At 38.9% G+C, this 13196-nt stretch overlaps 1 protein-coding gene across 1 annotated transcript in view; it reads left to right on the forward strand.

Moving 5' to 3' along the window:
- Positions 1–6266, forward strand: part of dars1 (aspartyl-tRNA synthetase 1) — a 40857-nt gene extending 34591 nt beyond the window's left edge. The window contains exons 14-18 of the mRNA XM_074695437.1: positions 2506–2548; positions 3078–3158; positions 3997–4108; positions 5533–5604; positions 5748–6266. Of these exons, the coding sequence (XP_074551538.1) occupies positions 2506–2548; positions 3078–3158; positions 3997–4108; positions 5533–5604; positions 5748–5839 (400 nt within the window). The 3' untranslated portion in view covers positions 5840–6266. The remainder of the gene's footprint in view (positions 1–2505; positions 2549–3077; positions 3159–3996; positions 4109–5532; positions 5605–5747) is intronic.
- Positions 6267–13196: the final 6930 nt, after the last annotated feature.

Raw genomic sequence — 13196 nt, forward strand, 5'->3', positions numbered from 1 at the left:
TTTTTTTTATTATTATTATTTTGGATTTTTTTTTGTAGTTTTTTAAAATTTTTTTGGATTTCTTTTTTTATTTCAATTTTTGACATTTTTTGCAAATTAAGAAAAAGAATTCCACATTTTTTAAAGACTTTGCAAATTTTTGAATTTTTTATATGAATCCCTCTTTTTTGAAATATTAGAAAGTTTTTACAATTTTTGGAAATTAAGCAAAATTTTGAAATTGCATTATTTGTTTTTTTTTTTTGCAAATTTATGACATTTCATCAATTTCTTTGAAATTTTGCTTATTTTTTGAATTCATTTTTTATTTTGCAAATTTTTGATCTTTTTTTTTTCAATTTCCAAATTTAGCAAAATTTATAAAATCTATGACATTACAAATTTCTTTTTTTTCTTAAATTTGCAAATTTATGAAAAAATAAATTAAATAAATGAATTAACAAAAATAAAAAACTGAGAAATCACATGTACAAATTTATAAACACAAATACTTCTTGTTTAGATAATTATTCACCTGATTATACTTTTTTTTTTGTCTTAATGTGACGGCTCCGGAATGACTTTCATCCAGATGAGCTCAGGAAAAACGGCTCTTTTGAAAGTAAAGGTTGCAGACCCCTGGTCTAGTTGCAAGAAAAGTATGTTAACCCATTTGAATTACCTGGAATTCTGATTAACTTGATCATATGTCATCTGATCTGCATCTAAGTTTCAACAAAAGGCAAGCACACTCAGCTTGAACTTGTATCACACATCAAAACCTCATCCCAACAAGTTTAGTCCAAGTGGACATTGTGGTCTGGGGAGGTTTTGCTTCCTGAGAGCCTGGACTGATTGCTATCATCAAATAAATGAATAAGAATAGATTCCCAAATTTATCCAGTTATTTGCAGGAGAACTTAAGCCATTGACCAAATAACTCAAGCTCATCATAAGACAAGTGATGGGACAGGGCAATGACCAAAAGCACATAAATTCCTCTGGAGTTGCCTGTTAGTGTCCTGACCCCAACCCGCTTGAGAGCTGTAGCAATACCTCAGAGATGAAATATTACACTTTTTAATTATGGGAAAGATGGGACAGCTGTGGCTCAGTGGCTGAGAAGTTGCCTCTCAGTTTGAGGGTCGGGGGTTCAATTCCAGCTCCTGCAGTCACATGCTGATGTGTCCTTGAGAAACTGAACCCCAAATTGCTCCCACTGTTGGTCGGTGGTGTGTAGATGGATGTGAATGTGTTAGATTAAACTGATAGATGATGATAAATAGAAAACCTCTGCCATCAGTGTGTGAATGTGGTGTGGATGGGTGAATTAGACTGGCAGTGTGAAGCGCTTTGAGTGGTGCAAGAGACCAGAAAAGTGCTATGTAAGTCAATTTTGCCTGAAAATCCTAGATTTTTTTAGCTCTGCTCACAGAAAATGGTTTCAGTGGTTGCAGCTTTGAGGGGCTGATGCACTGGGTAGGCTGTGGTGTTTAAACAATACTCAGTTGGTACTAAGGGGCCCAAAGTGAGCCAAGAAAATATCCCCCATACCATTACACCACCAGCAGCAGCCTGAACCGTTGATACAAGGCAGGATGGATCCATGCTTTCGTGTTGTTGTTGCCAAATTCTGACCCTGCCATCTGAATGTGGAGCAGAAATCCAGACTCATCAGACCAGGCAACGTTTTTCCAATCTTCTTTTGTCCAGTTTAGGTGTTGCTGTGTGAATTGTAGCCTCAGTTTCCTGTTCTTAGCTGACAGGAGGGTCACCCGGTGTGGTCTTCTGCTGCTGTAGCCCATCTGCCTCAAGGTTGGACGTGTTGTGTGTTCAGAGATGCTCTTCTGCAGACCTCGGTTGTAACCAGTTGTTATTTGAGTAACTGTTGCCTTTTTATCAGCCCGAACCGGTCTGTCCATTCTCCTCTGACCTCTAGCATCAACAAGGCATTTTTGCACACAGAACTGGGTGTTGTAGTCATGTCAGGGACAAATATTTTTGTTAGTAAACCATGTGAAATGGAATTTGCATAGTATGTACCAGTTATGAGAGCATCATCCTGAGAACAATGCTGAACTGAAACAGTTTTATTAAGATGAAAAGTCCAAAATTCCACCTGACTGTTGTTCAGGTCTGATCTGCAACTACAGGAAATGTTTGGTTGAGGTTATATTTTACACCCTGAACAGTGAACGTAAACATGGTGTTTTCATTAAGAATATTATAACATATAATTGCTTGTGTTGTATAAGTTAAGCAGACATTGTTTGTCTTTTGCTGTAGCTGAGATGTGGATCAGAAAACAATTTATGACTGATTTTTCACAGAAATCTGGGTAACTCCATTGGGTTTACATACTTTTTCTTGCAACATGTCTGCAGGACTGAGCTGTAGAGAGAGGGGCTAAAAGAAAATAAAATCCACTTCATAATATTCATTCCCAAGCCAAAAGTAGTTCTGATAAACAATCATTTAGTTACAGTTACACATTTTGTCTAACAGCTTTTTCCCTTTTTTTTTTAGCACACCCAATGAAAAGCTGCTTGGCCGTCTTGTCAAGGAAAAGGTATGCTGGCTGTTTTGATTTAGTGCCCAATGTATAAAAACATTAGTCAGGTGCTGCTTATGTGTTTTCTTCTTCCTGCAGCGCACTGGTCAGATCACTGGATTTACAACGTACATGTCATTAATATATTGGAAATCTTGACAATTTTGCATTTCAGTTTTATGTAAAGCATCAAATACTTTAAATTACCCAGCAGACACAGTAATATCTGTAGAGTTTGTTTTAGCCTAGTCTTACCCTTTCAGCAGCTTACACTTTGTGTTTTGGTTATGTAATAATACTTTAGTTAAGTGATTAAGTGCTCAAAAAATTCTTAACAAAGTACACCTACAGCAAGATGATTGATTGATTTGATGCCACAGTAAAAAAGAAAGATTATATGCAAGTCTATGAGTGTTTCAGAACGCCAAAACAGGTCAAATTTACCCTCACAGTGCGTAAGGGTTAAAAACAGTAAGACGTACTGAATTGGTATATCTAAAAAGTCTGTATGAATGCATGTAATAACTTGTTTTATTCTTTTTCTTAGTATGACACTGACTTTTACGTGCTGGATAAGTACCCGTTGGCTGTAAGACCCTTCTACACCATGCCTGATCCTATCAACCCTGTGAGTCCCGTAATTTACTTATACGACAGAAGCTTAGTCATCATTGGCAAGAATTTTATTTTCCTGAAATCAAACTTGGATTGACGCTAGACTGCAGCTTTAGAGAAGCCAAAAACTGTTATATGCAGAATAAAAATCTTATCCTGGAACTATCTTGGAGTGTTGCACATAAGAAAGCAGAGTTGTCCAATGTGTTCTCCAAATTACATCAAGGCCTGTCATGGCCTGACCTTCCTTGCTTAAAGAGACAGGGAAGTAGTGGTCAACCAGTCAGGTAGTGGGTGAAATGAGTGAGAGTGGAGCGGTGATGGTACCAAGAAATATTTTTTTTGTTTGTGGTTATGGTTTTCCTCCATATAACTTTTATTTAAAGAGAATAAGAGCTCATTCAGATTAAAAAAAAAACTCAGGGTCCTGTTCAAGATAAGCAGAAGCACAGTCCACAAAGTTTAAGAGCAGCCATATGGACCAACACACACCAAAATGATTGTCCACAAAGTATTCTAATCTATGACATAACAGAGGTTTGTCTAAATCAAACAAAATCATTAGTACATTTCTAAGAACACCAACAGCCTGATGTCTGACTTTTGATTGTTTGATATCATCTTAGAATCATAAAACGTGTTAGAGACAGATTTTTTACAAAATGTACAAATGTATGCCTAAGTACACTGAAAAATCTGCATATGTAAACTCTTCTTTATGTTCTGCTGAAGCTCTCTTTTCCTGACTTTCACTTTGTACATTTGCAATGTCTTTCCCTGTTTCTGGATTTGTGGTTCAGTTATAATGCTTTTTCAGAGTCTTAACCTAAAATGTGTTTGTTTCTTTTCAGAAATACTCCAACTCATATGACATGTTTATGAGGGGGGAGGAGATCCTGTCTGGAGCTCAGAGAATTCATGATGCTCAGCTGCTGACTGAAAGGGCAACTCATCACCAGATTGGTGAGAACTCAGACCATGAAGATTGTTTGTAACAGAAAGATTTACTCTCTTCCCCCTGCAGCTCTCCAAAGCACCATAGAATCCGGACTACCAAATGCACATGTGCCAAAAACTCTGAAATGGCGCGTGCCCCAAATAGTATTGGTATTTATAAAACTATCCGTACAAAAGGTGAGACAAGGAAACAAAACTTTCTGACCCAGAAACGGAGGACTTTTTGAATGAAGTGACAGATCAAATAAACATATGGGTCGTTTACTTCAGCGGGGGATCACAAACTTCACAAAGATCAGAGAATGTCACTTCATCGCCTGCATGCCTTGACGCAGGCCTCTTTATTTTAAAACTCAAAGCCACACTTTGTGACCTCCTGACTTCATTGACTTTTTATACTATAACTTATTCAAAGTTTTATGTAGATTACCTGTTGCTTCTGTTGCTCTAGGCATAAAAATCAATTCACTGATGATCAAATTTGTTAAGAAGGGGCAAGCTCATATATCTGACAGCCCAGATCTTTCTCTTCAAAAAAGAAAAACATGTCAGTTTTATCCCTAGAATAATAAACACCTGTGTTGTGTTATACACTGACAACTTTCAGTCATTTTTTTCTTCTTGGCTTTAATCCCTGTGAAAGATATAAACAAAAACTAGTGGCTTTATAGTTTCTGTGTTAGTCTCATTTTTAACTCTACATTAGTGATTACGTTAGTGTATTGTCCTGTGAGGTCTGGCCGGGGTCATGAAGGCAAGACAGCGCTGAGGAAATATAAAGGTGGCTGACTTTAATTTATTTTTTCACATTTATATTTTATCCTAAATAAATGAACTTATTCAAAACGGCTTACTACATGTGTGATTATGGCCTAAATAAAACCATTGTTTGAATGATGATGATGATGATGTGGATCTGTCAGTAAAGTTTGACATTTAGTGAGATAAAATGTGGGACAGACATCAACATGTATCTGCAGGCTTCAACTAACCACCTTACCATCTGCGCCACCAGTTCCCCCCTTGTTTTTAAACGCTACTAATTGCATAAAGACATCAAAACTACAGCCACTGCATTGTTTTGTGGATACTCTTTAAACAAAAGCTGAAATTAGCAAATAGATAAAGTGTACCTTAAAGAATAAAAAATATTGAATGTGACTGACTCACAAGATGATTGAAACATTTTTATTATTACTAATAAAAATGTAGTCATTATTTTTAATACTTCTGTATTAGGAATATTAGAAATTTCTCAAGGGTAGTCCTTTCCATAGGCTAGTGGTTCTTGGCATGGAAGCGCCTTGGAACCCCTTGTTCTAGAACTATACTGGTATCTAGAGGTTTGGGTGATATAAATATTTTTGGATGAATTCCACTATCTGCAACCACTGCATACAAATAAACACTAATTCTTTAATCTACTGCAGATCTGGAGAAGATAAAGGCATACATTGACTCCTTCCGTTATGGAGCTCCCCCACATGGAGGTGGAGGCATTGGTAAGACTAAGTTGTGTTTTAGAGCTCTCAAAACAAGAAAATGAGTTTTTTTTAAATGCTTTTTTTTAATGTTGTAATTATACATGAATTATTGTACATCTAAGTTGCAGTAGTAATAATGATTGTTATGTAATTTCTGCCAGGCCTGGAGAGAGTCTGCATGCTTTACCTTGGCCTCCACAATGTGCGTCAAACCTCGATGTTCCCACGGGACCCCAAGCGCCTTACACCTTAAATCTTCAAACCTGGGCACCACCTCAAATCACTGGACTAAAAAACTGATAATGGCAACCATACTGATTACTAACCATCAATAGATAGAGAAAATAACAGCCGAACCAGCCTTTAAACTTTGTAAAAGCACACAGATAACCACCGAGACTAGGGGAATAAGATGTTTCAGCAGGAGGGTGTAAATGGTTCTTGTACTAAACTTAATAAGGGATAGCATAATACAGAGAACTTTTCAACTATCATTTTTGCTGCAAATCTTTGGACAATAACCTTCTTTTGTTTGTGTGTTTATCTGAATTATTTTTCAATGTAATGTAAGAAAAAAATATCTTGGTACTTACTAAACTCGTACAAATTTCCAGCACAGATTAAAGACTTACAGTTAGGGCCAACACTGAATGGCTGTAACTACATGTGTTTTGCAATAATATGTGTATTAAACACAACTAATTGATGAGTTCTTGAATCTTTAATTTCCGTCTCCATTTTCTGAAAGTTTTGTTGATGTACATTTTATGTCCCTTTCACAGTGTCAGAATGTTCATGTTAATGGTTTCAGTCAGCATGCAAACAGCAGATCAACTTTCTAAAAAGAAGTCAAGGCCACAGCATCACCAAACTTTCACACTGTTTATTACAATGCTAGAATTTAGAAATGTTTCATGTTGATAAAAACGAGAAAGATATGGGTGTTGATGGAGAGGGATAGAGCTCTGTAGATTTATTCCTTAGAGCTTGTTAAATCCAAAAACATAACAACAACCCTAATTAAATTTTAAAAATGTAATATAACCCAAAATGAAATAACTGGCCCTAAATGTAACAAAAGTGTCGAACCTGAAATGTAATAAAAACACGTAATAAAACCCAAAATGTAACACCTGGTGCAAAATCTGATAAGTTCTGGTCAGTTCTTAAATTTGGGTTTTTATCACATTTTTCTTATTACATTTTGGGCTCATTACATTTGTTACATTATCAACAAGTTATTACACATCAGGTTCTATTTTAATGTTTTTTTTTGTATTATTTACATTGTGGGTTGTTGTTATATTTTGGGCTCTGACGTGGCTCAACTCTAAGTTTCCAATAAGAAGGTGGGTGTTGTATACTTAAAATTAACACCATAGAAGAGGCTTAGGCAGAGATACAGTATGACAAAATAGCCAAATTGCCTAAATAGCCATTTTGCTTAAGAGCCGAAATACAACTTCGGATGCCTGTTGTTGTATGGAATTTCTCAAAATACAATTTAATTTTTATTTATAAATACATTTTTTGATGAGACTATCTGACATGTTGATGAGCTAGAGGTCTTTGAAACTTATGAATCAAGTGTATGTTCTGCTGTAAAGGATAAAGTTTTATAAACAAGTAATTTGGTCTTTTAAAAACAAAAATGATTTTTATTTTTAGAACTGGTCTAGTTTCAGTTTGTCTGTACAACCAGTCCTTAAATTGTGTCAAGAACAACAGAGTACTAGAGCATTAACAAAAAAAAGGCTCGGTTGTCTTAGTGTTTATTTGAATTCACAAAAAAAAATACATTCATTGCTCTGAAATCCAAATATTAATCTCAAAATATATTACAAAGGTACCCAAAGAGTTTTGTTTGAGAATATTTTAAACCCAAAAATAGCAAGAAACCATTAATGTCTTCAGCATCATGATATGTTCAGTACAACAAACCCTACATTGTCAAGTTTAGAAATGAAATATTTTAGATATTCTTTGAGATATTTCACAACAGATAACTAGGAAGGTGAATTATGAAATACTTGTGCAAACTACACATTTAAACAAACATCTAACATGTTTGAACAAGTTTCAAGAAGATTTTTGATTCCAAACCACCCTCTCCTTCTCTGCTGCTGAAACACTCATTCATGCTGCCATAACCTCATGACTGGACTATTACAACAGCATCCTTTATGGCCTTCCCTCTTCAAAAACTACAGTGTGTCCTCAACTCAGCTGCTCAAGTACTTACCTCCTGTTGCTGTGACCACATCACACCTACCCTTCAGCACCTCCACTGGCTCCCTGTCCAGCAGATCATCATCTACAAAGCTCTTAATAACCTTGCTCCCCCATACCTCACAGACCTCCTCCAACATCACTCCTCCACCCCACCTCAAATCTTCGGACACCAACCTCCTGACCCCCGTCTCAAGGACCAAGTACCGCACCCATGGCGATAGAGCTTCCTCATCTGCTGCCCCGACCCTCTAGAACTCCCTTCCTCCTAACATCTACAATTCAGGCTCACTTCCTTCTTTCAGAAATCAATCCCAATCCCCCTTTTCATGGCAGCATTCAGGACTCGACTCCAACCATCGTAATCTCTCTTTTCCTGAATTTTTTTATTGTTTGTTTTTGTGGTTTAATCTGTTATCTGTTTTTTTAAGCATCTTTAGGTAACTTATAAAAATATGATTTAATATTATTATTGTTGTTGTTTTTGTTGTTGTTATAACTATCTAAATTTGCCATTGTCCCTTTTGTTTTGTCACTAATGGATAGAATAGAATAGAATAGAATAGAATAGAATAGAATAGAATACAACAGAATAGAATAGTATAAAATAGAATATTAAATACTTTATTTATCCCAGAGGGAAAATTCAGGGGGAGTCACAGCAGCAATACAAGCAAACAAAAGTAAGAATGTGTATAGAAAGTGCAAAAGGGTCCAGAATGTAGCAGGATGAGTCCTGCAGCCCTTACCAATTCTGTACTGCTGGCCTATCGCCACCTGGGGGCAGTCTATAAAAGGGAGGCAGGGGCTATTCTACTGCTCATGCTCTGGTGTAGGCGGGCCTTCTCTCCCTTTCTGCTCGCCTCACGTCCTCAGGTGCATAGATATACAGAGGCTGTTTCCCAAAGCCCAGGTACCTTGCCTTGCCTTGGAAGGCAGTGCCTCCGAAGCCACTTCCTTCCAATCCAAGGCAAGTGTCCTGCCTCTGCTAAAAAGGAGATGCTAATGGAACAGCCTACAAAGGCATATTTTGGGAGGAGCTCAGACGGCTACAAATATTGTCATAGCTTGCCACTTTTCAACACTTTTTGCTTTTTTATTGTCACATCATTGACACTCTGCAGGTGCAGATTCTCAGTAATGATAGTTACGTGAGTGACACACAAAATAGTCAAGTGGTAGACATGGTATAAGTTGTTATTTTCAGAGGTGTATTTTGTTACTTACATTTAATTTGGAAATTACCATGTGCCTCTGCTGGTGCGTCTTTTCCTTCCATTTTTTTCCTTTTTTGTAGATTCACGCGTTGCATGTTGGGTATTTATAGCCATGGCAAGGCAGCGAAGGATACACCTGTGTATCCTTGGTCAATTAGCCACATGCTAACCAAACGGAGGACATATGCCTCTGGAGGACATGAACATTGGAACAGCACTTGGGCAGCGACTGATGATGTGGATGCCTGCCCACACCCACATCAGACCAAGGCAAGGCAAGGTACCTTGGCTTTGGGAAACAGCCAGAGGGTGCGTCTCAATGCGTTAACTTCGTGCCTTCTACTTCCTATCTCCTCCACGACATCGGAAGTACTTTCCTGGTTCCCACAGCGATAATAGTGCTCAGTGGAGAGAGGAGAGAGGATGGAGGAGACTGATCGGAGGAGCTATGATCGAGGAGACACGAGAGCTGGCTTTGCTGAAGTCTTTTCACTGAGCGACACGCCCCCATACGGAATATCACTCTCTGATTGGACGCTGCAGTAGCTCAGACTTCACATGAAACTTCACAAACACAACGGAGTTTAATGAGAGAAAAGACTGGCTGAAAACAGGCACAGACGATAATGATCAAAAATCTGGTAATTAAGTGTTCGCTGTGAGTTTAAAGCACAAAACACTGAACACAACCATCATCAAATCAATAAAACAGCTGATTAATAGAGAAAACTGGGTGATAAATAATATCTTCCTGAGACACAATAAGGTGGGTCATATTAATAAGCTTCAGAGTTCACGATCAGATGGGCTCTAGATAAAGGCCAAATAATTCATAAATAATGTCACATTTAAGCATTTTACCGGTAAAGTGATCCATGAGCTTCTAAACAGCACACAGAATAAACAGAGAGCAGGTTTTTTTCATGGTAACTTGTTTGTTTAACTGGTCAAAGGAACAGACAAATCTCTGTTACTGTTTCTGTTTGATCAGAGTTATTACAGCGCACATGTGCAGACACACAAACAGCTGTTAGAGCTGACTGACAGATGATCCAGAGGTGATCAGCTGATGCCGTCATCACTGAAACACGTCTCTTCATGTGACGCTCTGAAGGAGCGGATGTCCCATTGCTCTAAAAACAAATCTCCTCCATCCTCTCTCCTCTCTTCGTTTCCTTGCGTCTCTCCATTATCTCTGGTGGGAGGGACTAAGATGCAAGTGAACAACGCATGTGGAGGAAGGAAGGATGGAACTTTATCGCTTTAAGACGCACCCTCAGACTATCAACTGCGCGGTCTTGTGCCTACACTTCCTGAGTCACGCTGAATCCAGGAATGTGATTGGTTAATCCACTTACCACAAGATCTACAAAAAACGCGAGATCTTAAGTAAAATGAGAATTAATACAGAATTTGAGAACAAAGAAAGTAGAATCAGAACTGGCAATACCTCAACTCAATGCACGTTTACCTTTACAAAGTGTGCAAAATAGTGACCTGGGTTACACTGGCTTCTGGGAAGAAAACGCCATTGGTCCTTATAAGAATGTCTCCACGGACCCCGCTGTTTGCACAATGTACAGTTATACTGGTAGAGGGGTAATAATGGTAATTGTGTTAGACTTGGACAAATGAAAGACAGTATGGATAGTTTTATCATGTTAATCTTTTTTTCTTTTTTTCCACAGGTAACTCTTTTTCTTTTTCTGAAGCCTTACTTTCAGTTATTTCAGATGTTGCCATAGTTCTTATGGTGTTGATTTCAATCAAATAAAAATTAAACTAGCAAAAAACTGTCTGTTTACCTTGTAGTTCCTTTTTTGTTGTTTAAAAATGATGGATTTAAACAGGATCTAATATTATTGGCTTAACTGTGATTTAAGTGAACTTTAACTTAGTGGTGTTACAGTGTAAAATTCCACCAACACATAAATGCTTGAGGATTGTGCATATAGGAAAGAAAACTAAAGAGGTCCTGCTGAACCTGGAGCTGCCTCCCAAATGTGTCACTCGGGCTTCTGCAGTTGGGCCCAGTGAAAGCCGAGCACTCGCACAGCAATCAGACCGAGATTCAAACCGAGTCTCGGCCAAATGTTTTTGGCCGAGACTCATTCACTAAAAGCACAAGCCCCCGTGTTTTTCACTGAAATAGCTATATAGTATAATTATAACTGCATGACACAGTGCTCTATGCAGTGTGCTGGTGGAGAAAACAATGTCCCCATCATGACGCTAGCAGGACAACAGATCTCAGGCAAAAATGGACCCACAGAGTCAAGGAAATCAGGCAAGTTGTATTAAATTCATTTGAATGAAAACTATATTAGGCTGTGTACTAAGTATTTGATCATAAACCCGGTGTTATAGATACATAAACACATTGGCTAATCAAGTTAAGGTCGCTTATTTACTGTCATACAGGTGTAGTATTGTTCAGGCACAACGCTACGTACATGATGTGAGGATGCAGTTTGAGCACTCACAGAGCAAATCTGAGATCTGCAAGAGCAGAGTCAATACCATTAAACCTGAGCATGAAACCATCAAAATACTGCTCTCAAATCAATAAAAAATGCTCTTGATTTAAGATAGGGAATTCATTCCACACATCATACTTTGAAATAAATTTCCCAAACAAGTAAAGTGACATTTTGGCGCTGCCCAAGTAGCTGCCTGTTGCAGCAGATCTCTCTTCTTTGTCCGTTTCTTGTAATTTTTTTCGTCTCTTTTCATCATCTTTGTATTTGGAGTGGGTCATTACTTTGTATGGTTCATTGTTGGTCATGGACACCAAACTTTTTGTGGCTTCAATGATATTTTTACTACTTTTCTCCTGTGTTTGTCTGGAGATCCTACATGTGAGGAGGAGGAGGTGAGGACGACGTGCTGGTTCTTGGGTGTGAGCTGGGAGGTGACGACGTGGACCTGTCCTTCCATCCATCGTTGTTGGAAACGTGGGATCTATCTCCGGTGGGATGGACGAGCTAGCCGTGCTAGCCCAGCGGCAGAGGGGCTGCCGGAGGGTAGAGTGGCACCGTGCTGTTCACGGACATGGCTGACAGAGCTGACATCGGACGCCGGCGCCACATTGGAGGAGCTTCACCTGCTGTGAGCAGACAGGATCCAGGAGACAGAGACTGAACAGACTGCTGGGGAGGCTCAGTCCTGGACCCTGTGGAGGTGGAGACTGGCTGGGCTGGAGAGTGGTGGACGGGCTGTCGTCATCTATTTTCTTGTGGACTTTTTTGCCCTTTCTATACTTTCTTACTTTTGTTTTATTGATTGCTGCGGTGACTCCTGAATTTCCCCTTGGGGATAAATAAAGTATTTTCTATTCTATTTTCTATTTCTATTTTAAAATAAAAAAATTCGGCCTCTACATGTTTACATTTGAATTTGAGTTCAAACCTGAGAACAAACAGAATTCTAGAAGCTCTCCATTATGAGTCACAGTGGAGCCTTTTCCATGAGCAGGTCTATGAGAGAGCAGCTTTCCAAGTGGTCATTTCAAACTGTTCGTTTGCTGGAGACACAAGTGTCTGACTAAGAGCCAACAAATCAGAAAATGTATCAGAAAAAGGAAGCAGGAAACTCTCAGGTGGACAGAAAGACCTGCAGAAAAAGAACTGCTCATAACAACGCCATGAATGGCAACAAGGTGAGAAGCAAGCTCAACCTGAAGACCTTTAAACATCAGGTCCAGGGAAAAGCTGTGAACACCAGCATGTCGGAGGTGGATAAACTCCGACGAGATGCAGGCAAGCTCAACCATATGCTTAATCAAGAGAGGAGCACCTGCCAGTTGGAGAAAAAGGAGAAGGCTGCACTCAGCAAAGACCTGGACGTAACCAAGAGGAATCTCCTCAAAGAGAAAAACCTCAGGAAGGTCTACGAGAACAGGTGCAAGGAGCTGGAGGCACTGCTGAAAAACGCCTCGGTCCAAATTCCTCCTCTGCAGCTGCTGCAGACCAAGAAGGCAGCTAATGGTGAGAATGACCGCATGGAGGTGGACAACGCTGAGCTGGACCTCGAGAGGGGGAGGAACAGACTCCTGCGGAGGGAGCTGGAAAAGCTCAAAGGGGCTCACAGCCAGCTGCAAGTCCTGCACCAAAGTCAGACTACTGACGCCAAGAAGATGGTGGACGACCTCAGACAACAAGTTCA

Source organism: Halichoeres trimaculatus, unplaced genomic scaffold, assembly GCF_033239565.1.
Source record: "Halichoeres trimaculatus isolate MK-OKI-2021-1 unplaced genomic scaffold, fHalTri1.1 fHalTri1_scaffold_19, whole genome shotgun sequence".
Lineage (NCBI taxonomy): Eukaryota > Metazoa > Chordata > Actinopteri > Labriformes > Labridae > Halichoeres > Halichoeres trimaculatus.